Raw genomic sequence first — 23456 nt, 5'->3', positions numbered from 1 at the left:
AAGTATCTCACATGTTAATGTAATATGAACATAATAGGATTTGTTTTATTTATGAATAATTTGTGTTTAAACATTTGTATGCTGCCTTTCAGAGTAAAGCCCTCCCAAGCAACGTGCTTACACAAATAAAACATTAAAACAAAGACATCTCAGTCTAGTAAAACTAAGCCATTAAAACAGCATTCTAAAAATGTCATAGCCCAGCACAATATTAATATAAACCAATTTAAACAATTAAGATAAAACCGCTTAAAACCAACAGTAAAGTAAAACATTAAACAGTAATAATAATAAAAACCAAAATCACAATTAATACCAAATAAATATTGTCATCCCTCTTTTTTCTCTTTCCACAATGGATTGGATCCAGAGTTCTGTGGAGAGGCTTCTGCTGGAACAAGGCAGGGGGACAAGTGTTTTTTTGCAAATTTCCCTCTTCATATACCCTCGCATGTCACCACCTGTGCTGTCCTGAAAGGTCTGTTGGCCCTGCAAAGTGGCTTCGTAGGGTGGAATTGGTGGAAATTGCCTCTCCCCTTTCTCCAGCGAGGGAGTATACTGTGAGTGGAGTTCTGCTCCTGGGAACTCAAAAGTTAAGCCAACATTTCCACTGTTTCTTAAAATAACTTTTTTAAAGTGTTCAAGTAGAATATAAACTGTATGATGGCTTAGCAGGTAGAAACAGGAGTATCTTCATTAACTGAAAATATATTTGCAGTTAACCTTAGATGCCAGAATGCTTAAAAGGAGAATAATTCCAAAACATCCTAGTAACTTTCCTTTTTATAAACTATTACGTTGCTAAAACCTTTAATGGTTTCTTGCAAGATACCCTATAAAAAAGAGGTGAAAGTCTGCCACAAGGGGGCATTGCAACATTTCAGGAAGCTATGTAAAAGCCACCTTTACATATATATATGCCACTCTTAATTTTCTTAGAGTGAGCCAGCTTCTTAACAAGTACAAAATGAACATAAAGACATTGGTATAATGCAATAGTATAAATGAGGCAATCTACTTTTGTTTATATCTACTTTTAAAGGTAGTATATTTCTAAATGCCAGAAAACCTTTAAGAGTGCTGAGGGGAATATTTTGAAAAGGAAAGGCATTGAAAAAATTTGGTCATCGCATTTTTATCAAAATTACTTTATTGCCTTTTTAGCATAAGAAGAATTGTCTGGTCTTTTTTAATGTTGATTTCAAAGGTACAACTTATAGTTGTACTTAAACTCATTCATTTTGAATAGTTTTATTGACCTGAATTCACCTGAAGTTAGTCAACTGTAGATGCAGTATCAAGTATAATTCGGTCCTAGGTATACTCCAAGGTCTGCTTTTCATTTTTAACTCACTCAGTTTTCAGATTAGGGAGATTGAGAGATTATTTGAAAAAGGTAAAAATTCTGGATGTAGTTGAAATAACCATATAAGGTACACAAGTGCCTCCTTGGATGCAGGAAGAGCCTCAGGTGCTTCAGTGGAGATTATGTTTGGCACTCTGGATCATCACTAACCACATTTTATGCTCAAGAGTAAGTCCTACTTTGTTCAGTGGGGCTTAGTCATTAATAACTGTGAATAGGATTGTAACATGAATCTTGGAGTAAAAGGTTTTTTTAACATCATCTTGGAAGGATTCTGATTTTGTTTGCTAAGTGGTCTTTGTACATCCAGGAGTTCCAGTGAGAATGGAAAGTTCCCATCTGCTCCAGAGCTTTCCCATTCACCTTGGTGGCAGGATGCTCCAGGCATATTCCACATAGGTCAAATGGAGTCAATTTTACACTGAAATGTATGAATGAGTGTGTGCATGTTGGGACTTAGTGTGTGTATGGAGCTCCTACAGACCTTGGGACCAGACCCATGGTCTTGTAATGGCTAGTTTTATGGCAGAATAGTTGGTTTATTTTTATACTGGTAGTTAGAATTTTATCACCCCAGTGTAATTTGAACTAAATGTGTTTTGACCATTTGATTTAACATTTGAATTGTCAAACACTAATTAGTTCTTAGAAAAACTAAAAGCTAATCTTATTAATCTAGTGCTAATTCAGCTAAAGCAGAGTGAATTCAGCTTTGCTTCATTAACAGTTCAGTTCTAAATGTATTATGAAGTAAATAACAGACATCTGAGGAGGTAGAAGAGGGTATACCACTTCAGTCTACAAGTGAGTGATGACATTTTTGAATACTTTCCTATCCTGAAAGAAAGAAAACCCTGCAGATAGAATTGTGTGAACAACAGGGAGGTTTTTGCATAGGGGAGCATTCAAAAATCATAAAGTTCATAGTGGAACTTCCTCTCTCCTCACCTGCATGCCTCTCAGATCTGTTCTGGGGTCCTCTCAGACCTCTGAAGCAGATTTGGAGTATGTGTGGTGGGGAGAGAAGAGGGAGGGGAACTTCCATTGTATAAGTGGAAGTCCTTATGTGAATATGACAACTTCCTTGGATACAACTTCATGTTTCTGACCTTCAGACTAAAGTTTTTAAATAAATTCTACCACTTCATCATGCTGTATGTGTATTCTGGCCGAAGTCCTGCTGAATGGAAAGGGATTCACTTCCTAATAAGTAGCACTGCAATCTGAAACACATTTCATGCAAATTATTTTTTTTGGGGGGGAATACTATCATTTCCTGCAATAAGAAAAAAATGGAAATTGACTGCCTTCAAGTCAATCCCAACTTATGGTGACCTTATGAATAGGGTTTTCATGGCAAGTGGTATTCAGAGGGGGGTTACCATTGCCTCCCTCTGAGGCTGAGAGGCAGTGACTGGCCCAAGGTCACCCAGTGAGCTTCTTGGCTATGTGGGGATTCGAACCCTGGTCCCCCAGGTTGTACCTTAACCACTATACCACAGAGGCTCTCATCCAATAAGAAAAGGCTCCTATATTTTAATGTTCTAAACTAGCATACTGTTTAACAACCAATAGAGGGCAGCAGTAACCAGTTTAAAACATGACAAAGAGCTTGATTCAGCATATCCCTCTTAAAATAATTAAATAATGAGTTGAATTGCTGCCCTGGACTCCTTCTATGAGGAAGGGCAGGATGTCAATCTAATAAATAAATAAATAATTGATACCCAGTACTGTTACTCAGTGCATAGTTTTTATTATCTTGTAACATGAAATAACAGTACATAAATAGTATTTTTATTTTATCAGTGCTACAATATGTTTAAGATGTTTTATTAAATATACTCTCCCACAGCCTAAGTTTCTGTTTTCATATATTGAAGATACTGAGCTGTGGTGCATAGTGAGGCATGTACTTTTTAACACTGTCCTGAAGAGTAAGATATTATGTTCTTCCCATTTCTGAAAATACTGCTCATAATTAGCAATTATATCTGAGATTAGAACACTTTTAATTCATTTGTATAAGTCAAACAAGAAATCCATGGATCAGTTCAATTAGGTCAATGGTGGGTTGGGTCTGGAGCACATCTTCATTATCAGAACTGCCTGAAATCTTCCTGCTGGAGGAAATTGAGTGTTTTTTGCAAATCCCATCTCCCTCGCTCTTTTGGAGAGTCCCTGAACCCTCCAGATCAGCTTTTCAGAGGTCGACAGGATTCTTTGAAAATTGCCTCCCCTCTCCTTCCTTTATAGAAGCATCCCAGGAGAAGAATTCTGCTGATGGGAACTCTGGGTCCAGTCCAGTATATTTTCCTTTTGTCTTCAATAAAAACAAAATTGCTTACTGTCAAGAGGTTTTACCGTGAAAAATGCATTTTGCATAAAAACCAATGTAAACAGGCATTAGAAGGTGCCCACCTTTCACTGGATGTTATACCAGCATAATTGAGTAGGGACAGACAACCAGATGTTTTAAGTTGCATGCTGCTGTTTCTCATTCAAGTTATACTAAATCTGTATCACAAAATATTGAAAACAAACTTCTCTTTGAGGAGAGGGTTTTAAAAATGAAATGTTAGAACTTGTAAATTGAGGTTTAGCTGAACAGATAAACTGTTTTCAATAAATAGTAGCAAGTGTAAAATACTATTTTTTTGGAGGGACAACATATTTCATGACTTGTCACCCCCCTCACGCCCATCCCAATAATTGGTATTTTAAGATACAGCAAAACCAAATTAATTGTATATTTTAATAACTTGTCCTAAATTTCTGAAAAGCAGTTTGTTAGCAGTTGTAGAGTAGTAGAACCCTTATTTTCCCAGCATTTTGTGTAAGTTATTCTTTTTACATAACCCCCAAATGCATTATATGCCAAAAACTGCATGAGTCTCCAGCATGATATGTTAACATTGTCTTTTCCCCTTTTTTCTATTGTTCATTTTCATCCATTTTATTTATTTTTTTGTTTACCATCACTTTTTTAATGCTTCCATTTTAAATTAATTTGGAAACATCCTAAGCTGTGCAACCTCTACGACTAGTAACAGCGGATACCTGTCTGTTTCACTATTTAGTCCCTCCTCCTATGTCTCCGTCTTCAAAATCTGTGAGCACACCAAGTGAGGCTGGAAGCCAGGATTCTGGTGATGGTGCTGCTGGTTCTAGGTATGTTTTCTTAAAGATGTCATGATTAAATGTGTTGGGGTCTCAAGTACAGTATTAAGATAGACAAGTGTTATACCACTTAAAAGTAATTTTATTTTTTAAAAGTATGGCACAATCCCTCTCAATGTGTCATAGGACCCAGTGGAGCCTTTCTCCCTCTCCTCAGCATATGCTGGTCACTAACCAGAATGAGGGGTCGGTGCCATTTCCTGTTTCCCCATCTAGCTTTCTTTCTCCAGCCTAGGGCTCTACCCAAGCATTTACTTCAAACAGTACTAAACTCCTAGATGAAGCCTTTAAGGGAGGACTGGATGGGGAAGGCGGTAGTGTGCCAGCATCTGGTTCCAAGTAACGAGCAGTTTTCATACATCAAGGAGGGTGGAGGATCATGTCATATATTTTTATTCTAAAGTTCCTTAATTAATCAATGTTTGCCTAATGCTGCATCCAGGAGTTCATTTGAGCAATATATTAATTAAGATTCCTGTTTTCTACATTTATAGAGGAAAAATGAATCCTAAAATATGTACTGCCATCAAATGCATCTTTTGTATATATTGGCTTAGATCCAGGCCTTTGCTCTTGCCAGGGGAAGGCAGAGAGGCAACTTTTGCTTGTTTCTCCATTGCAGCCTTCAGAAACCTGCTCCAGAGAGTTGTGGGGCTCTCTGGAACAGTAAGGGAGGGGCCTACAGACTGAGGGCATAAATTGGCAAAAAAATGGCCTTTTCCTCTCTTTTGCCGGCAGGGTCTCTCCATTTATTCCCCTTAATGGAAGAAGCCTTCTGGTTGTGGACAGCTCCAATCCATTGTGTTATGTCATAAAACATCTTTGTCATTTGTTTTATACCATGAAGAAGCAGATACTGATGTGCTTGGGGTTTACAAGGCGGGAGAGAAAGGCTGGGAGGTTTGCGAGACTGACTAGCAGTGTGTTGGGAGACTGACTAATACTATTTCTGCACTGTCCCTCAGTTGCCTGAATGTGTAAGGTCATGCCCCAAATTTGCTGTAGTTCTAGGTATATTTAGTTGGTCTGTTTGTGTTTTTAAATTCAACTTAATTCTCTATGTTCTCAATTACTTCCCTTATAATGTTCATTCTTTTTACCCTGGGATTGCTACATGTCCACTGGTGTGTGTGTGTGCATGCTCTCTGAGCCTTGGTCTTTTGAGCATAGCCCTATTGCAGGCAAATGTCATGTTCTCCAGTGACATGGGTAGATTGAACTGGCCTACATTTGGGTCCTAAATTATCCCACTGAAAAGTCCATTCTCTTCTTAAACATGAGTACTGTGAGAACTTAAGGTTAATTCATATGACCAGCTTTCTTGACTGTATCCATGTACGTAAAACATAGAGGGATTAAATTGAAACATAATTATCACTTCACTATGATATTTTTCCCCCTGTAGCTCATTAGTAAAAAAAAGTTATATATCAGTCTCTAGGATCCATGCAGTCATAGGCAGTCTTAGTTTACCATTGGCATGTGGTTGGGTACAGTCATGTGCAGATAATCAGATGGAAGTCACTCATGGTATAGCAGTTGACTTGTGACTATGGGCTTCCCTTGTGCCATATAAGATGATTTCCTTGTTTTGAAAAAAAAATTGTATATCTGACTGAAGTCCACAAAATAGGACAGAGTCCTGCTTTTCACTGGAAATAAGAAAATGTGTATATGTTGAGCATATAGGGGACAGGGTATATACTCTGAAACTTGAATAACCATCTGGCAGTGAGTTAGCCATAGCAGCACCAGTCTTGTATGTGCCAGAAGGATAGCATGAGAAATTCTGGATCATGAGGGAGGAGCCCATCATGTGGCTCCTCCTATGTAGTCTTGGGATTCTTGTATTACATCTGATGGGCTTGAGGGAGCAGTGCTGCTTCTGTGACTTCCCTGCCACCGGGATTATGTGAATACCAAGTCTTCATCATGGTTTCACCCAACAAATGGTGTAGATTAAGGGTTATATCCAACTATGACTGTGCATGAATGGAACCCAGTTTCATTCACACAGTGGGACTTCCCCTTCTTTTCCTTTCCTTCCCTCTTGGAATCCCCTGCACTACTCCAACATCATCTGTGGAGAGCTGGGGAACCCTTCAGAGCCGATTTGGGGCACACAGAGTGCTGCAGGTGGGAGGAGAGGAAGTTCTGTTGTGCAAGTGTAACTCCGCTCATTGGATTGAACCCTAAAGTATGTTTAGTATTTGCTGCTTTAAAGATCATGCATTGTGTCCAGTGGTTGTGTGAGTGAAAGAACATTTGTGAAATCAAACTTCCCCTCCCACTCTACACCCCCATGAAAAGTATCTCCAGAGAGTTGATAGGTCCTGCTGGTCTGTGTTGTTCTTGGCTGCAGTGCGGGGGGGGGGGGAGGATTGCTTGAAATTATGCAGAGAAACCTTGCACCAGCAGAGCTCTGCCTGATTTTAAGTGATTTCCCCCCTTCATACTGCAGTCCTGTAAAACACAGCCCACACAGTTTAGGTGGGCCCCCAACCCTCTGGAGGTGCTTTTCACGGGGTGCAGGGGCTGTAGAGGTGGAGGGGAGAAGGGAATGATTGGTTGCGTGAGCTGTCCTATGTTCACATAACCTTTGTGTATGACCCCATATCTGTTCTTAACACTTTAATTGGTATGAATTTAAACAAACAGCTTGGATGTTTCCTGTATTAACAGTATATAATCTTTGCTTAATTTTATTGAGAAGTGTCTGAAATCCGATTAGAAAAGGTATTGGTTGCTGAACTTCTTAGGAACTTCAGTACATAGGGTAATAACCAACTTTGAGTATATCAGTGGGCCTACTCAGAGCATGACTAACATTAGATATCATCCATAATTGCCTAGAAACGAAATGTGGCTTTCTCAGTTATGAGAAAATTACTTAAAAGGAAGTTGAGTGAGTTGGGAAGGTCAATTCCCTTTAGGAAGCTTGGAGATTATTTAAAGCCACTATGGTAAAGAATTGGATAAAATGTATATGCAGACGGGAAAGTGTCCAGTCAAGTACATCTAAGGGGATGCTAGTGTGGCTAGGTAACAGTTGCAGGGAAGTCATAAAAGGCAATAAGGTTTCCTTTTGAATGCTGAAGTCTTGCCTAGTTGAGGAAAATAAAGAAGCACAAACAGAAAAGGCCCTGTTGCATTTCTGTCAGACACATCCAGTGATGGTGGGGGTGGAGTTTTGGACAATTTTGGTTCTTATATTTACCTTGAGCTTATTTTTGAAAAGAAATGGCAGGATATAAATGTTTTGAGTGAATGAATGAAATTAAACAAGTGTAAGTTGGTAAGGCAACCAAAGAAGGAGCTTGAAGAGCAAATTGATGAAGGCATACAAATTACCTATGTACATTTATTTATACATATCAGGAGCAGGAAACTAGCCAGGACAGGTAATAGGATCTTTAGATAGCAAGGTATTAAAGAGAACAGGGATTGCAAATTTTTTGCATTATCGTTCACTGTGGAATATGTTAGCACTCTAAAACAATGTTTCAGGTGTGAGTGAGGGCATCTGATAAGTTTTGTCAACTAGCAGTAAAAAAATTAGAGATAATTGACTGTGTCACCAGGATATAGTGACATTCATCTACATTTTTAAAGGATGCAAAATTACCAGTCCTTTAACAAAAAGATGTAACATATCGATAGAATCAACTTTCCTACCAGAGGATTGCAGAGCAGCCGAATTACTTTTTTGTATCTGTTTCCACAGTGGAAGATATAGGACGGATCCTTGCTACCAGAGGATTGCAGAGCAGCTGAGTTAATTTTTTATATCTGTCTCCACAGTGGAAGATACAGGGCAGATCCTTGCTGAACTGACTTTTGCAGGAAGAGAATCTGAGGAACCAAGGCAGATAGTGGTGACAAGAGATGAAGTTCTAGGCCTATTAGACAAAATGAAAACTGACAAATTGCAGGGTTCAGATGGCATCCACCTGAGAGTTCTCAAAGAACTCAGATGTGAAATTACATATTTTCTAACAAAAATGTGCAACTTGGCCCTCATTTCAGCCTCTATACCTGAAGGCTGGAAAGGGGCCAATGTAATGTGAATTAAAAAAAAAAGATTTGGGGGGGGTGGATCCTGAAAATTACAGGCCAGTTAGCTTAATGTCCGTCATGAGAAAACTGGTGGAAAATATTATTAACGATAAAATAACGAAGCATATATAACAAGCCTTGCCAAAGCTTGTGCAAGGATAAGTCTTGTCTCACCAACCTAATTTTTGAGACCGTCAACAAGCATATAGAGGTGATCTGGAGGACATAATGTACTTTCAAAAAGCTTTTCAACAAGAGGTCCTCTTGTTGATCAGGAATTGGTTAAGTACAGGAAGCAGAGAATAGGAATAAATACAGAGTTCTCCCAGTGGAGGGATATAGAAAGTGGAGTCTGTGATGTTCCTATATATTAGTGTATATATGGTAAGTGCTGGTTGTTTAGAGTATACATGGTAAGTAGTGAAAGAGGAGGGGGAGTGAATGGGCAATAGAATGCTTGATGATTGGCTGAATGTTAAAAAATGGCTGACAGTATAAATGAAAGGATGACAGGTAAATCTGGGTGAATGTGAGGTGGTAAATTGTGGAATAGGGGGGAGAAGAGAAAGAGTGGATTGCTTGGTGGGGTTTGAGAGAGTTGTTTGTCAAGAGAGAGTGAAGAAGGAGGGAGGTGGAGTTCGGATTAGTATTGAGTAAAACCATATGCTTATGTGCCTTAAGAAGAAATCTTGTTAATCTTGTTAGCTTTGTTATCTGTAATAAATACTTAACTTGGTTTACCAAAGGGCTGATCCTTGGCTGGGGTTTCACAGACCAGAAGGGAGGGTAAGGTAATGACCAAGGCTGAAGGGGAACTGTAACAAATAGTGGCAGCGGTGAAGAGAATAACAATACCAGTATTCAGAGTCTCTGGGAATACTAGTATTGGGACGTTACTGGTGGTTGCCTAGCAGGGGGATCTGTTGAGATCTGTGCTAGAGCGGGGAGAGAAATCATAAGAGAGAGCGGTCCGGACTGGTGGAGTCCCTGGTGGTGCCTAGAGACAGGCAGTAGCCATGCGCAGGTAGGAACCTGACAGGGAGAGCCAGGGAAGGACGCATCACAGAGTCCCCCAATGAACAATATTGGGACCTGTGCTTTTTAACTTGTTCATAAAGATTTAGAGTTGGGGAGAGCAGTGCGGTGGCCAAGTTTGCTGATGATATTAGATTGTTCAGGGTGGTTAAAACAAAGATTGTGAAGATCTCCAAAACAACCTCTCCAAACTAAGTGAATGGGTGGTAAAATGGCAAATGCAATTTAATGTGAGCAGATGTTGGGGCAAAAAACTTCACATATATACTCATGGGGGTCTAAACTGGCAGTGACTGACCAAGAATGAGTCCATGGGGTCATAGTGGATATTTGGATGAAAATGTTGACCCAGTGTGTGACAACTGTGAAAAAGGTGAATTCCATGATAAGGATCATTAGGAAAGGAATTTTATTTATTTATTTATTATTTGATTTATATTCCACCCTCCCAGCAGGAGCCCAGGGCAGCAAACAGAAATGCTAAAAACACTTTAAAACATCATAAAAACAGACTTTAAAATACATTTTTTAAAAAAAGCTTTAAAAACATCTTTACAAATTTTTTGATTTGAAAATAAAACTACTGATATCATAATGCCACTATACAAATCTATGATGTGACTGCATTTGCTTGCCTCACCTAAAAAGAATGATACAGAACAGGAAAATGTTCAAAAAAGGCAACCAAGATGATCAAGGGGATGGAGTGACTCCCCTATGAGGAAATGGTGCAGCATTTGAGGCTTTTTAGTAGGAAAGTAGGAGTGGAACCACTGCAATAGTCCCTCCCACTCCCAACTCAGCCAGTCTTCCCAGAAGGATACCATGGTTGATGGTATCGAAAGCTGCTGAGAGATCAAGGAGAATCATCAGAGTCACACTCCCCCTGCCTCTCTCCCGACAGAGGTCATCATACAGGGCGACCAAGGCTGTTTCCTTGCCAAAACCAGGCCTGAAACCAGACTGAAATGGATCCAGATAATTGGTCTCATCCAAGAGTGTCTGGAGCTAGCCTGCCACCACTCGTTCAAGCACCTTGCCCAGGAATGGAACATTTGCTACCGGCCTATAGTTATTAAGATTTTCTGGGTCCAGGAAGGGTCTCTTCAGGAGTGGTCTCACTACTGCCTCTTTCAGGCAGCCAGGGACCACCCCCTCTTGCAGAGAGGCATTAATCACTTCCCTGGCCCAACCGGCTGTTCCATCCCTGCTAGCTTTTATTAGCCAAGAAGGGCAAGGATCCAGCACAGAAGTGGTTGCACAAACTAAGCACCTTGTCAATGTCCTCAGGATGCACCAACTGAAACTCATCCAAGGCTGTGCTCTGGATACCCCATTTGATTCACCTTGTATAACACTGGAGTCTAAGTCCTGGCGGATGCTAAAGGTTATATCCTGGAAGTGCCTAGCAAATTCATTACAGTGGGCCTCAGATGGTTCTACCATGTCCTTGGGGCTAGTGTGTAATAGCCCCCAGAGAATTCTGAAGAGTTCCGCTGGGCGGCAGATTGATGATTTGATAGTGGCAGCAAAATATTGTTTTTTTGCTGCCCTCACTGCCCCTAAATACAGCTTACCGTAGGCACTTACCAGTATGTACCTGCATCCACCAGAAGTTCCTCTCCATCTGCACTCAAGCCATCTCCTATATTGTTTCATCGCTCTCAGTTCTGGGGTATACCATGGAGCCGTATGAGCTCTACACAGGAAAGGGCGCTCAGGAGCAATCATGTCAAACCCCCGGGTCATTTCTGTATTCCATAGTTCAACCAGGGTTTCAACAGGAGCGCCAGCCTTATCAGCTGGAAAACTCCCCAGAGCCCTTTGGAAACCATCTGGATACATTAGTCTCTGGGGGCGGGCCACCTTAATAGGTCCTCCACCCTTGCAGAGGGGAAAAGCCACTGTAAGTCTAAACTTCAGCAAGCAGTGATCTGTCCATGACAGAGGGACTGATGTAAGGCCCCAAACATTCAGATCACCATCTCCATGTCCAGTTGCAAAAACCACATCTAGAGTATGCCCTGCTACATGTGTTGGGCCAATGGCATGTTGGGACAGTCCCACGGTTGTCATGGGAACCATGAAATCCTGAACCGCCCCGGATAAGGTGGCCTCAGCATGGATGTTGACATCCCCCAGAACCAACAGTCTGGGGGATCTCAACAGTAAACCCAAGACCACCTCTTTCAGCTCAGCTAGGGAGTCTGTTGGGCAGCGGGGTGGGCAGTACACCAACAGAATCCCCAGTCTGTCCCACTGACCCAACACAAGGTGCAAACACTCCATACCAGTAGTCACATGGACAAGGTGTTTGCAGAGGGAGATTGAGCTCCTGTAGACTGATAACATTGATTGTAGAATTGGTGCAGAAAGTTCTTTTGGCTACTCTCATTGCAGTTGCTTGCATGAGTTTCCATCATTTTCAGCTGAGGATGCAGGCAAGGTGCCTGGGGCTGTCAAGATCACAGTGTATCCTCCTGACCCATGCTCATCTTAGATTGTAATGAGTAGCTGGGAAATGTTTCTTTTTAACTAGTCAACATGGTATTTAATGTGTCTTTAATGGAGCTGCTGTTTCCAGTCATTCAGAAGGAGGCAGTAATGAGATCCCCACTGGACCACATACGGAAGAAGATGGCCCTTCTTAACATCCCGATACCAAGTAATTTAGAGATTTAAAGACCTATATTTGGAGTTGGTTTTTCTAGGGAACAGAGGAGACCTAACTTGGGTTGATTCCAGGGAGCAAATTTAACATCAGTGGTCAACAGTGGCCCCTGTAGCTCCTTGCAGCTTCCCTCTTCCCAACCAAACAGCGGGGTGGGGGGAATCTCTTTCTGCCTACATTATACAGCCATGAGAGTGGCTGTATACTATAGTCAGCATGGATTTTTCACATTCTGCAATGTTATATTGAAAATTCCCCCCATGCCATTCTGATGCTTCCCATAAACTCATTTCAAAACGAAACTTATAGTCATGAACTCAGAAATGCTTGCTTAACAACCCTCTACATTTTCATGGTGATATACAAAACAGTCAGAGAGAATTGAGAGTTAAAAGTGTAAAAAGAGAGAGGAAAAAACCAGACGCCTTTTGGACTTTTTTCTGTTGAAGTTCTCATAATTTGTTGACATTAATTAAAAATCAGCCATGTTCACAGAGTACCTGTAATCCTATTATTGACCTTGCCCCATACTCTGACCTTCATGTTCTGCAGTTTAAAAGTTTGAAAAATGCCTAGCTGATATTTAATTAATTTAAGAAATTTAGCACTGAATTCAATGATAAGATCGGGCGTGCTCAGTAAGAACTGTCAGTGTTCTAAAAGACAGAATCCCAGCTGCTGCTCTTGCCTAATCAAGGGACCACACCCATACCAGACCTTTATTTCACTTTAGACAGTCATGGCTTCCCCCAAGGAATCCTGGGAAGTTATTTTGTAAAGGGTGCTGAGAGGAGACTCTTACTCCCCTGACAGAGCTCCAGTAGCCAGAGTAGTTTAACAGTCAGCTGTTCTGATTGAAGCTCTGTGAGGTGAACAGGGCATCTCCTAGCAACTCTCAGCATCCTTCACTAACTACACTTCCCAGGATTCTTTGGGAGAAGCCGTGACTGTCTAAAGCAGCCTTTCCCAACCAGTATGCCTCCAGATGTTGTTGGACCACAACTCCCATCAGTCTCAGCCAGCAATGCCAATGTTCAGGAAAGATGGGAATTGTGGTCCAGCAACATCTGGAGGAACACTGGTTGAGAAAGGCTGGTCTAAAGTGAAATAAAGGTCTGGTGTAGATGTGGCCAGGGACAGCTTTGGTTTAAATTTGGGTGTGAGGCTGCAGGTGTGTGCTATAGAATAAAAAGGTGGGGAAGACCCTGAAAAAGAATGATACTGTTCACAATTTTTTCCTATTGGAAAGGAAAGGGGCCTCCCCTCTGCCCAGTGCCCACCCATACAATCTCCTCCCTTCCTCCTCACCCTTCCTCCCTCGCCCTCCCTGCCCCTCCCCTCCCTGCCCCTCCTCTAGGTCATTTTCACCTATCCTAAGCATGATTGCGCAGGAGTAAATCCCACTGAACTCAATAAGCATGCAAATGATCAAACCTGCCCTCCCCTCCTCCTCCCTGCTATCCCCTTCCTCTTGCCCCTTCCCTCCCCCTTCCAATCCCCTCCTTTCCCCTTCTCCTTCCCCCTCCTCCTCCTTCTCCCTCCCCCATGGTCAGTTTTACCTATCCTAAGAATGATTACACGGGAGTAAATCCCACTGAACTCAATAAGCATGAAAATGATCAAACCTGCCCTCCCCTCCTCCTCCCTCACATCACCTCTCTTTTGCCCCTTCCCTCCCCCTTCCTTCATCCCTCCCCATCCCCTTCCAATCTCCTTCCCCCTTCTTTTGATCACCTCCCCCTCCCCTGTAGTCAGTTTTACATATCCTAGCCATGATTGTATGGGAATAAATCCCATTGAACTCAATAGGCATGCAAATGATCAGACCTGCCTTTCCCCTCCTTTCCCTCCCTTCTTCCTCCCCTCCCCTCTTCCTTTTTCCTCCTCCCCTGCCCAATCAAGATCTCCCTCCCCATGGTCAGGTTTACCTATCCTAAGCATGAGTGCAAGGGAGTAAATCCCACTGAACTCAATAAACATGCAAATGATCAAACCTGCCCTCCCCCTCCTGCCTACTCCCCTCCCCCCCCTTATCCCTGTGGTCAGTTTCACCTATCCTAAGCATGATTGTAGGGGGGTAAATCCCACTGAACTCAATAAGCATGTAAATGATCAATCCATTCTCAGTAAACTTGCACAGGATCCCATTTCTTACCTCCTGGATTAAAAAGCAGAGAAATTCACTAATAGGCAAAAAAACACATGTTGTAGGTCCTAGTTGTCTTGCCTAATAATGAATTCACTAATAGGCAAAAAACCTTGTGGTTTAAGAATGTACCTACAGCCCACAGATATTTCTATCAAACTTTAAAAAGCAGGGAAATTGGACAGCTATAGTGAATGGACCAGAGGAGCAGGAGACCTGACCTCCTCTGAGATATTGTACTGCCCTACAAATTTGTCAACATGCAAACACAATTTGGGTTGGTCTTTCACAGTGTAATTCACTTGCTGTGTAGCTTGCAAGAATTTGGTAACGTGTGCCTCTGAGCATATGGTGAGTGGTGGCAACACCTGCAATCAGCCCCAATAACAGCCCAATAACAGAAACAAGACATGTGCTGTGCTGATCTTGCTTTAGCAGGGAGGAAGCAACAATATTTAAGACAGCTGATATAGTTCAGATAGTCACTTTAAGTATGTCTGATTTACTTTGCAATTTTAGTGAAGTTTCCTATAGTAAATCATTTTCTTTTGCTTCTGTTTCTGTGAATATTGTTGGAAGTGGGGCAAGAGCAACTCCTGTTTTGTTCTGTTGTTTATGTTCCAGAAGGGAGATAGAGTTAGGGTCCTCTAGATGGCTAGGTTTGACTACCCTTAGGGAAGCTTATGTGCCCCTCCTCCTTCCTCCCTTTCTTTCTTCTCTTCTTCAACTGAGAGAGAGGAGACATCCCTTTGTCTCTACTCTCTTCCTCCTGCACCATGAGGGCCACTCCCAAACCTGGGCGTTGCGCCTCCAACTTAGTTAGTTAGTTAGAACTAGGTATGCCTTTCCTATCTACTTTGTATTTCTATAAATAAAGTAGCTTTTCTTATTTTATTAAGTCTTCAGTTTCAGTGATCTCAATGCAGGGTAAAAGCCTGCCACTTAGGTGAATACACACACCGGCACACATGCGTTTCAGACCATTGATGATCTTTGCTAATATCTACACAAATTTACATAACAAATATGTGAACTATAGCAACACTTTGCAATAGTAAAAAAAAAGCTCCAAAACCAATTGTGGAATAATGGTACAGACTGTTCTGCAGAATAGTTTCCAGTGGACGTGAGGAGTGTCTCAGTTTGCACAAGATAAAACTGGGGGAGGGTGTGAAATATATTCTAGCAAAATTCTAGGTGTGCTCTATGTTTTTAATTGACCATGCTCACCTTTCCTTAAGTGGAGTAGTTTAAGCATAGCAGGTTGAAAACATACATCTTGGGCAGGTCAACTTTTTCCCCCAACAGCTAGAGTTATTGCTTAAGTAGAAATCTATGGTAATGTGCCTGATTTTACATCAAACTGCTGTTTCAGATTCATCTGTGAATGCACCCAAAATAGAAATAGAGCATAACCTCCAGTTTGAAACACAAAAGGCTGTCTTCACCATCATATGACATTGACCAATAGAAAGGCTTTGAAATTAGTAAAAATGAATTTGACCCAGATTTCTAGGATGAATAATGAGAGAAATATAATTTTCTATATTAGATTCTCTGTAGAAACAGTAGTAACACAGAAAAGAAGCAAAGTAGAAGAACACCAAGAAACATATGAAAATGTAATTATCTTTGTTACCGCCACTCACCATATGCTCAGAGGCACATGTTACCAAATTTTTCCAAGTTACACAGGAAGTGGATTGGACTGTGAAAAACCAACCCAAATTGTGTTTACAGTTTTACAAATTTGTATGGCAATACAATATCTCAGAGAGGAGGTCAGGTCTCCTGCTCCCCTGGTGCATTCACTATAGCTGCTCAATTTCCTGTTCTTAAACCGCAGGGTTTTTTTGCCTAGTAGTGAATATACTTTATGCCTGAGAGGATAAGCGTATGTTGTGTGTTTGTCTGACCACTTGTGTTAACCTTTAAAGCCCTCAGTGACCAGGACTAGACTTATTCCAAATTATTCAGGATTTTGATTATTGTGATAAATTATATCAGAATCAGAATTATCAGAGTCATTAGAATCTCTGATAAATGTGTTTATTTAAACTTGCTTTGCTTTGTTTTCCTAGCATTTTCAGTAGGTTGCAAGACTAAAATATATAAAATGTTCATACAGATTAAACTAATATTTTGTTTTGGGATGTTGCTGTATATATTTGTTCTATGAAATATTTTCTAAATAAATGGTTGCTGTTCTAAGTATACTTACAAGGAAGTAAACCTCAAATTCAGCAGGATGTACTTCTGAGTAAGTGTTCTTAGGATCACACTGTTCAGCTTGCTGTTCACTACAACATTGACTGTGTTGAGTTGGCTTTAAATTAAATGACATAAGCCCAAGGCAGTGCTTAACCCATAATTATAGCAATGTCACATCTTGGAAACACTAGCAGTAGTATCTCCCAGTGGAAAAGCACTTTTTCCTGCACCCAAAGGTTTATGTGGTGACTCATTTCCTTTACCAATATGACAATTTCCTGAACATATTTAATGCTTGGGGCAAGATTACAATATGCTAACAAACTGGATCTCTAGTGACACTACTAAATCTATATCACTGGATAGTATTAATAAACTCTTCACTGGTTGTTTTGCAAGACTATGTCCTACAAATCCACAGAAATTAGCTTTGACTGAATGCATCTCTAAATACTTGGGCTATTGCCTAATTAAAGACATTTTTGTTTTTATGGTATAACTTTTAAATATGTGTCCAACTGCATATGAATAAGTTCTGAGGGGAAAGAACCCTACTCTTTGTAGAGCCTGATGCAACACATGCACATCTAAGAAGAGCACTTTCCTCCTGTGTGAGAAATGAGGAACATCTGATATGGCAATTCCTGCCTTCCACAGGTTTCATATTAACATTTTATATTAATTTTTTTGAAATTACTTTTAAAAACCTTTGCTCAATTTTTGCCAGGCTGTAGTCAATTAATCATGCTGATTGGTCGACTAAATTTTACCTCTCTACTAATTGCTCTGAATTGTATGTTTGTATTTTAACTGGTATATTGCATGTACTGTTGTAGCACTGAATGTCCACTCTTTTTCCACTAACTGACATTTCTGGCAATTGTTTGTTTCTGAAGCCATGATATTACTGTAGCTTACAATAGTTTTAACATTTCATAGAATGTATTTGCTTCACTAATCTGTGGCCTTTTTTTGCTAATGCTGCATGGTTGTTTTTCAACCTGTGTTGTCAGGACGCTGCATTGGGATACTGATCCATCAGTTCTTCAGCTTCACTCTGATTCCGATCTGGGGTATAGCAGAGATTTTTTTATCTTCCATCTTTGTGTAATGATTGTTTTTTATAATCCAAATTAGTTCATTTCTTAAAAGACAACAATATGTAAACCAATTTTAGCTATGAGTAGTTAAAGTCACATCTACACCCTTAAATGATAGTGATGTGTGGTGTGCAGTTTATTTATCAGCCACTCCACATTGAATCTGTATGTTAAACCAGAAAAATGTGTGTGCTTGGGGAGAGCTGTTTGATATATGACCTAACAAATAGGTGAGCTCAAACCTGATGCACATACATTTCTAGATTGCAACTTCTGAATTTATATTCAGCATCTTAATGTAACTAATTTTTTGAAGATTTCTGATTTATTAAAGATTTCTTGGTTCTCAGGTTTTTTTTAAAAAAGTTGGCTTTTCGACCTTCACAGCAAGGTGTTCATGAATGGCTTGCCTAAGGCTGCACACCTTTAATATAGCAATAATACTGGGCTAACTTCAAGGATCATTGAGATAATATATGTGAATTGCTTTAGGCAGTTAGGAAAAATTCCATATAAATATGCAGTATTATTCATATAAAACAGAGAAGAGGGCCAGTAGATTATGGGTTTTGCCTTATTAGGTGCAAACTTAGGCATTATGCATATCTTGAGATCAGAATGGCTAGCCTGGGGGCTCGATCAGGTGCCCCATGACTCCACTGATTTTGGCAGTGGCAGCAAAAATATGTTTTAAAGTAGACACAGTGCTGGTGTGGGTACAGAGGTTTAAACCTCTCCACTCAGTCTAGTGCCCTGATGGGGATGTAAATTGCCCTCTACACACAGTAAGACTGATAATTTGATGAGTGGGGAGGGAGCAATTGCCTCCCTTCTCAGTTGTCATGCGTGGATCACCTCAGGAGGAGGAGCTGTGTGTGCTTGTGAGAGTGTGCTTGCAAGAATGGGGTGGCCATACTCTTTGGCCACTCACGCCACTGGCATCCTCAAAGGTTGGGCAAGGATGAATATGGCCCTTGGGCCAAAGACTCCTTATCTAAGTCAAAGAATTTCCTGGGAATCTCACCAATTAGCGAATGCAGAGGTTATTACATAGTGATTTTCTTAATTATATTAGATTTATTTCAATTTAACACTCTTGCAAGTCAAATTGCAATTGTATTGTGTTCACACAGAATTCACACATTTTATGTTTGTTTGGTTCAGAGAAATGCTATCAACAGGAGGTGAGCAGAAGGTGACTTTCCTGTCCCTGGAAAGCCTTTCCTGGGGGTCGGGTTACACTGCTGAATAGAGTGGGCTGGGTATAGGAGCCTGTGGGGAAATAGCAGGGTCCCATTTTTATATATGATAGCATTAATTGTTTAAAACCCAATAAATATTAATCATCTGGGCTAATGTTTCTGTCAACTGAAAAAGCAATATAGCAAACTAATCAGTTTCTTGAAGACTTATTAGTTTTCCTTTGTTTTTCCTCCAATGTTGGTTTTTTGTTTAAAAGAACAAAATAATATATAATATTCAGCAATAGTTAAATTTAGTACTTAAGTAAGAGTGAGAGTATGATGGATTGTCTTATCTTTGCACAAATTTGTTCTGTATAAGTTAAATAATTTATGGTTGCTTTATAATTTTCCCCATTTTTTTAGACGTGGACCTATTAAACTTGCAATGTCCAAAATTACGCAAGTTGACTTTCCTCCTCGAGAAATGGTCACATACACAAAGGAGACCCAAACACCAGTTATGACGCAGCCAAAGGAAGGTGAATATGAATTGTTATTACTATTCCTTTGTCTTTAAAACTTCACATGAAGAGGGTGTGTTATACTACCAGAAAGTTCCCGCTTCTTTAACAAGAAATGTTTGCATTTCTGTGTTAGAATTGCTTGTTAATATATTTTTTTAATAATGTTTTTAACTCTTTTTTAAAAGATTTTTTAAAGCTTGTGGGACGGAACTGGCAATCCCACCCCATATATATGGTCTGCCTAGTAAATGTCACAAGACGTCACCCTAAGAGATGGAAACGACTCGCACTACAAGTGCGGGGACACCTTTACCTTTTTTTATGATGTTTTACAGTGTTTTTAGCGCTTCTGTTTGCTGCCCTGGGTTCCTGCTGGGAGGAAGGGTGGGATATAAATAAAATAATAAATAAATAAATACTATTTTTGCTGGTGACTTTGGGTTTGATGAATGCTGGTTTATTCATTAAATGGTCTGTTCCTTAACTCTGGAGGTTGAATCTAGACTTGTGCACTGTGGCACGGGTGGGGAACCTTTTTGATTCTGAGCGGGCCAAATCCTTATCGGGATCTAGCCCCATGGACCAAATTTGACAGGTGGATGGGGTTCTGTTCAGACTGATTTTTGTCAGTTCCTCTTGTCTTTTTACAGCTCCTTGTGCGCTATGAAAAGCTGCTCCAGAGAGCTGGAGTGACTTTCAGGAACAGGGTGAGGGGGCTGCATAGGAAAGGGGAAATCAGTGAAAATCACTGGCCCATCTTCCTCCAGCAGGGAGCCTCCACTGGATCTTTGTTTTCTCTGAGCAGAAGGAGCCCTTCTAACATTTGGAGGGGCAAGTCTGGATCCAAACCTATTTATTTTAACTGAGTTCTCTATTTTGTCAAATAAAAAAAATTCCGTCTAGAATAATAAGAGTTCATAGAGTTTCTTTTACATAAGGTAAACAGTGGAACTAATTATGTCCACAGTGCAAAGAAGGCATATGCACATAGCAGTGAGATCCATGCACAGCTTTTTTGAAGTTTTTGTTGCAGCATCTGTGGCAGGCTAACGGGCAAGCCATATGCTAAAATGAAAAGTGGTTTTCTTCTTTGGCAATAGGAGGTGTTGCAGCAAAAACCTCAGAGTATCAAAACTCAGAAGTGCACATTGTTCTTGCTTATGCATGCATATAGCTTTCCCTCAAGCTTTGTGCGGCTATGACAACATGGGGAACAGAAGAAAGATGATTTGCTAGTCTGTTCGACTACTGTAATACAAGGAATATAACTTTATAACATTTGATGCTCTCTCTTTCAGTTCAAAGAACTTTCAAGGCCACTTTTAACAAAAGGAAGTGTGTGGAAAGTGATTTAGCTTTTACTTTGATTCTGTACTTAGTTTTCATTTAGAGGCATACGAACATGTGTGCTTCATTGAGACGCCCTGACAGCCCTTTTGCTTAATAGGGTGGAGTTTAATTCTGTGATCGTTTTCTGCTGCTTCTGACATATGAGCATATCCAACTTGAGTATATGAATACTAAATGATTGTTGTTGGGGTTTTTTGCTTTTTAATTACCAAGATCAGTCTTGCTGAACTAGTTCTCAGTACAAATTACACATGAAATTTAACCTTGAAAGTGCCATAGCGTCATGCAAAAATAACTTAACTCTGTGAATGTCCATCTGTGCTCTGTCTATTTTGACCTTCTGTAGAAGCCCTAGGAAGCAGTATGATGCACAGTGTTCAGTAATTTTTACATGCCTAGCACATGATGAACTTGGAGAATTGGTTACAGAAGTAAAGACCCATCTCTTTCCTGGATCTGAAAATTATTAGAAAAGTCATGGAGGATAGGTTCGTTAGTGATCATCTCATGTTCAGTGTTCCAAAGTCTGTGACTGTTGGATGTCAGAAATGAACAACTGGAGAGAAATCACTCCGTAATTGCTCTGTTCTATAGACATCCTCAAGCATCCATTTCTGGACACTGTTGGAGACAGAATGATGGGCAGATGGGCTATTGGTCTAGCCCAGTATGACATTACTTATGTTCTTAACCACAGCCTGTCCATCTAATTCTTCTTAGAGTGTTCCCACAATAAAATAATATTCCTGGATAGAGTACTGTGTGCTAACAGAAACTTGCATATCTTTTTCCAGTCTTGTACTCTGATCCCAGAATATGAGCAACTAATTCCAAAGCAATGAGAGAATAAAAGGTGGTGCAAATACTTGTTACCTTTAATTGTCAGAGCAAGTTCTGCTACAGAACAGTGTGGACTGAGGCCAAGATACCATGTAGTATAGTGTTCACTGTATTGATTTCGTCCCACTTTGTCTTTCTGCTTCCCTTGAGCTGAGAAGTACATTGAGGAAATGTGTCCAGGTTAAGATAGTCACTAGAGGTTTGAATGTTGATGTGTATCTTCGGGGAATTCATAGTGACCAGATTGCCTGCCAGTTATTCACTGATACCAGTAACAGTCAGCTAGACTCTGTTGAATGAAAACCTGTAGTTGTTATCTTTCAATGTTACTGCTAGGTGTCACTGTCAGTACTTTGTTGTTATACTACTTCTAAAAGAATGAGAGAGGAAAGAAACTAAGGCAAACTGTGGTGCTATCACTGCTGTTGAGACTATTTTAAGTGGGGGAGGGTTTTTTTTCCTGTTAAGGGCTCTATTCCCTTTGGAGTAATCCATCAAGGGCTGAATGCCAGTGGTGGGAGCAGCCAGAGCCAAAAGTGGACAGAGTTTGTATAATGCAGGATTCCATAGCGTGCTTTCTCTCTGTGCTGCTGCTGCTGCAGGTTCCTCACAGGTGTTTCTTTAAAATAAAATCATCTTTTGATATTGTCAAACTTTTTGAATTCTAATAATTCAAGATGTGGATTCCCCAGATACTTGTGTAATAAAAATAGTGTCTGAACAACACAGCATTTCCAAAGTGGTATTGTTTTTAAGGAATATTTTTGGCTTTGTACCTGCTTAAAATATAAAATGAAATACAGATGGCAAATATGATCTGAAGACGCCTTTAGCTTAACAAAAGCCACCCATTTCACAGATGATTTAACTTTGATTAACCTACTCTGCAGCAACAGATTACAAAGACAACTGGAACTTCATTCTCTAGTGTTATTGCTGGGTGCTGTCTAATATCAGGCTCTGCTTTTCTTTCCATCTCTCCAAAATACATCACAATTTTGATGTTAACGCAAAGTAAAACTTCGCTGGTTCATTAAACTTGGATTTACCATCAATTGACAAGGGATTTGGCATTTTAAGAAGTAACTGCTACTTTTACACATTTTAATGCTTGTCTTATAACCTTAGATCCTCTGTCAAGGAAAAAACACAGAATTAACCACTTAGCATAGTGTAATGAATATTCATCAATAAAATAATTTGACATACAGCTCCACTTTTCATTGTCATGTTCTTTGTGTCTATTAAAAGTTTTTAGGGATATGTTTAAAAGAATGTGAAATAAACTAAGCATTTGTGTAATATCAGTGTGAATCCTAGATAAAGAATAATAAATCGGCTAAAGTAACAAAAGAAATGAGGCTGGAAATAGGAGCTTCTCAAAAAATTGACTTGAACATAATCAAGAACTGGTATAGCTGCCCTTGTCATCATCTAATAGATGTGGAATGTTCCATTCTATTTGGTACAAATATTTTAATACATCAACCTGGTTCATGTATCACATTAAACCATAGTTTAAAGCAAACTATGGTTGAATGTAAATGAGCAACATACTGGTGCACTTTGCTCAGAAGTTTGTCCCCACCCCCAATTCTGTCTCACTGTGAATGAAACAAACCATACTCTGGCTTGGTGTGTTGTCTGGGCTTGTGGTTTGTTTCCTCAAATTACCATAAATTGTAACCTGGCTTTGTTCTTGGCTAACTGTGGTTTGCATGGAGGAAACTAATCGTGAGCCCACGTTCAGATGACACCACAAGCTAGACTCTGGCTTGATTTGTCTGTGCTGA

At 40.1% G+C, this 23456-nt stretch overlaps 1 protein-coding gene across 3 annotated transcripts in view; it reads left to right on the top strand.

Moving 5' to 3' along the window:
- The window catches only part of DYNC1I2 (dynein cytoplasmic 1 intermediate chain 2), a 44514-nt gene that overhangs the window by 5834 nt on the left and 15224 nt on the right, over window positions 1-23456 (top strand). For 2 of the 3 annotated variants that reach the window (XM_061608499.1, XM_061608500.1), the window contains exons 4-6: window positions 4447-4537; window positions 17679-17738; window positions 19373-19488. In XM_061608499.1, coding sequence (XP_061464483.1) covers window positions 4447-4537; window positions 17679-17738; window positions 19373-19488 — 267 coding nt within the window. The remainder of the gene's footprint in view (window positions 1-4446; window positions 4538-17678; window positions 17739-19372; window positions 19489-23456) is intronic. The other variant, XM_061608501.1, reaches the window with a different exon arrangement.

Source organism: Rhineura floridana, chromosome 2 (genome assembly GCF_030035675.1).
Source record: "Rhineura floridana isolate rRhiFlo1 chromosome 2, rRhiFlo1.hap2, whole genome shotgun sequence".
Taxonomy (NCBI): domain Eukaryota; kingdom Metazoa; phylum Chordata; class Lepidosauria; order Squamata; family Rhineuridae; genus Rhineura; species Rhineura floridana.
This window is presented reverse-complemented; position numbering and strand designations above follow the sequence as displayed.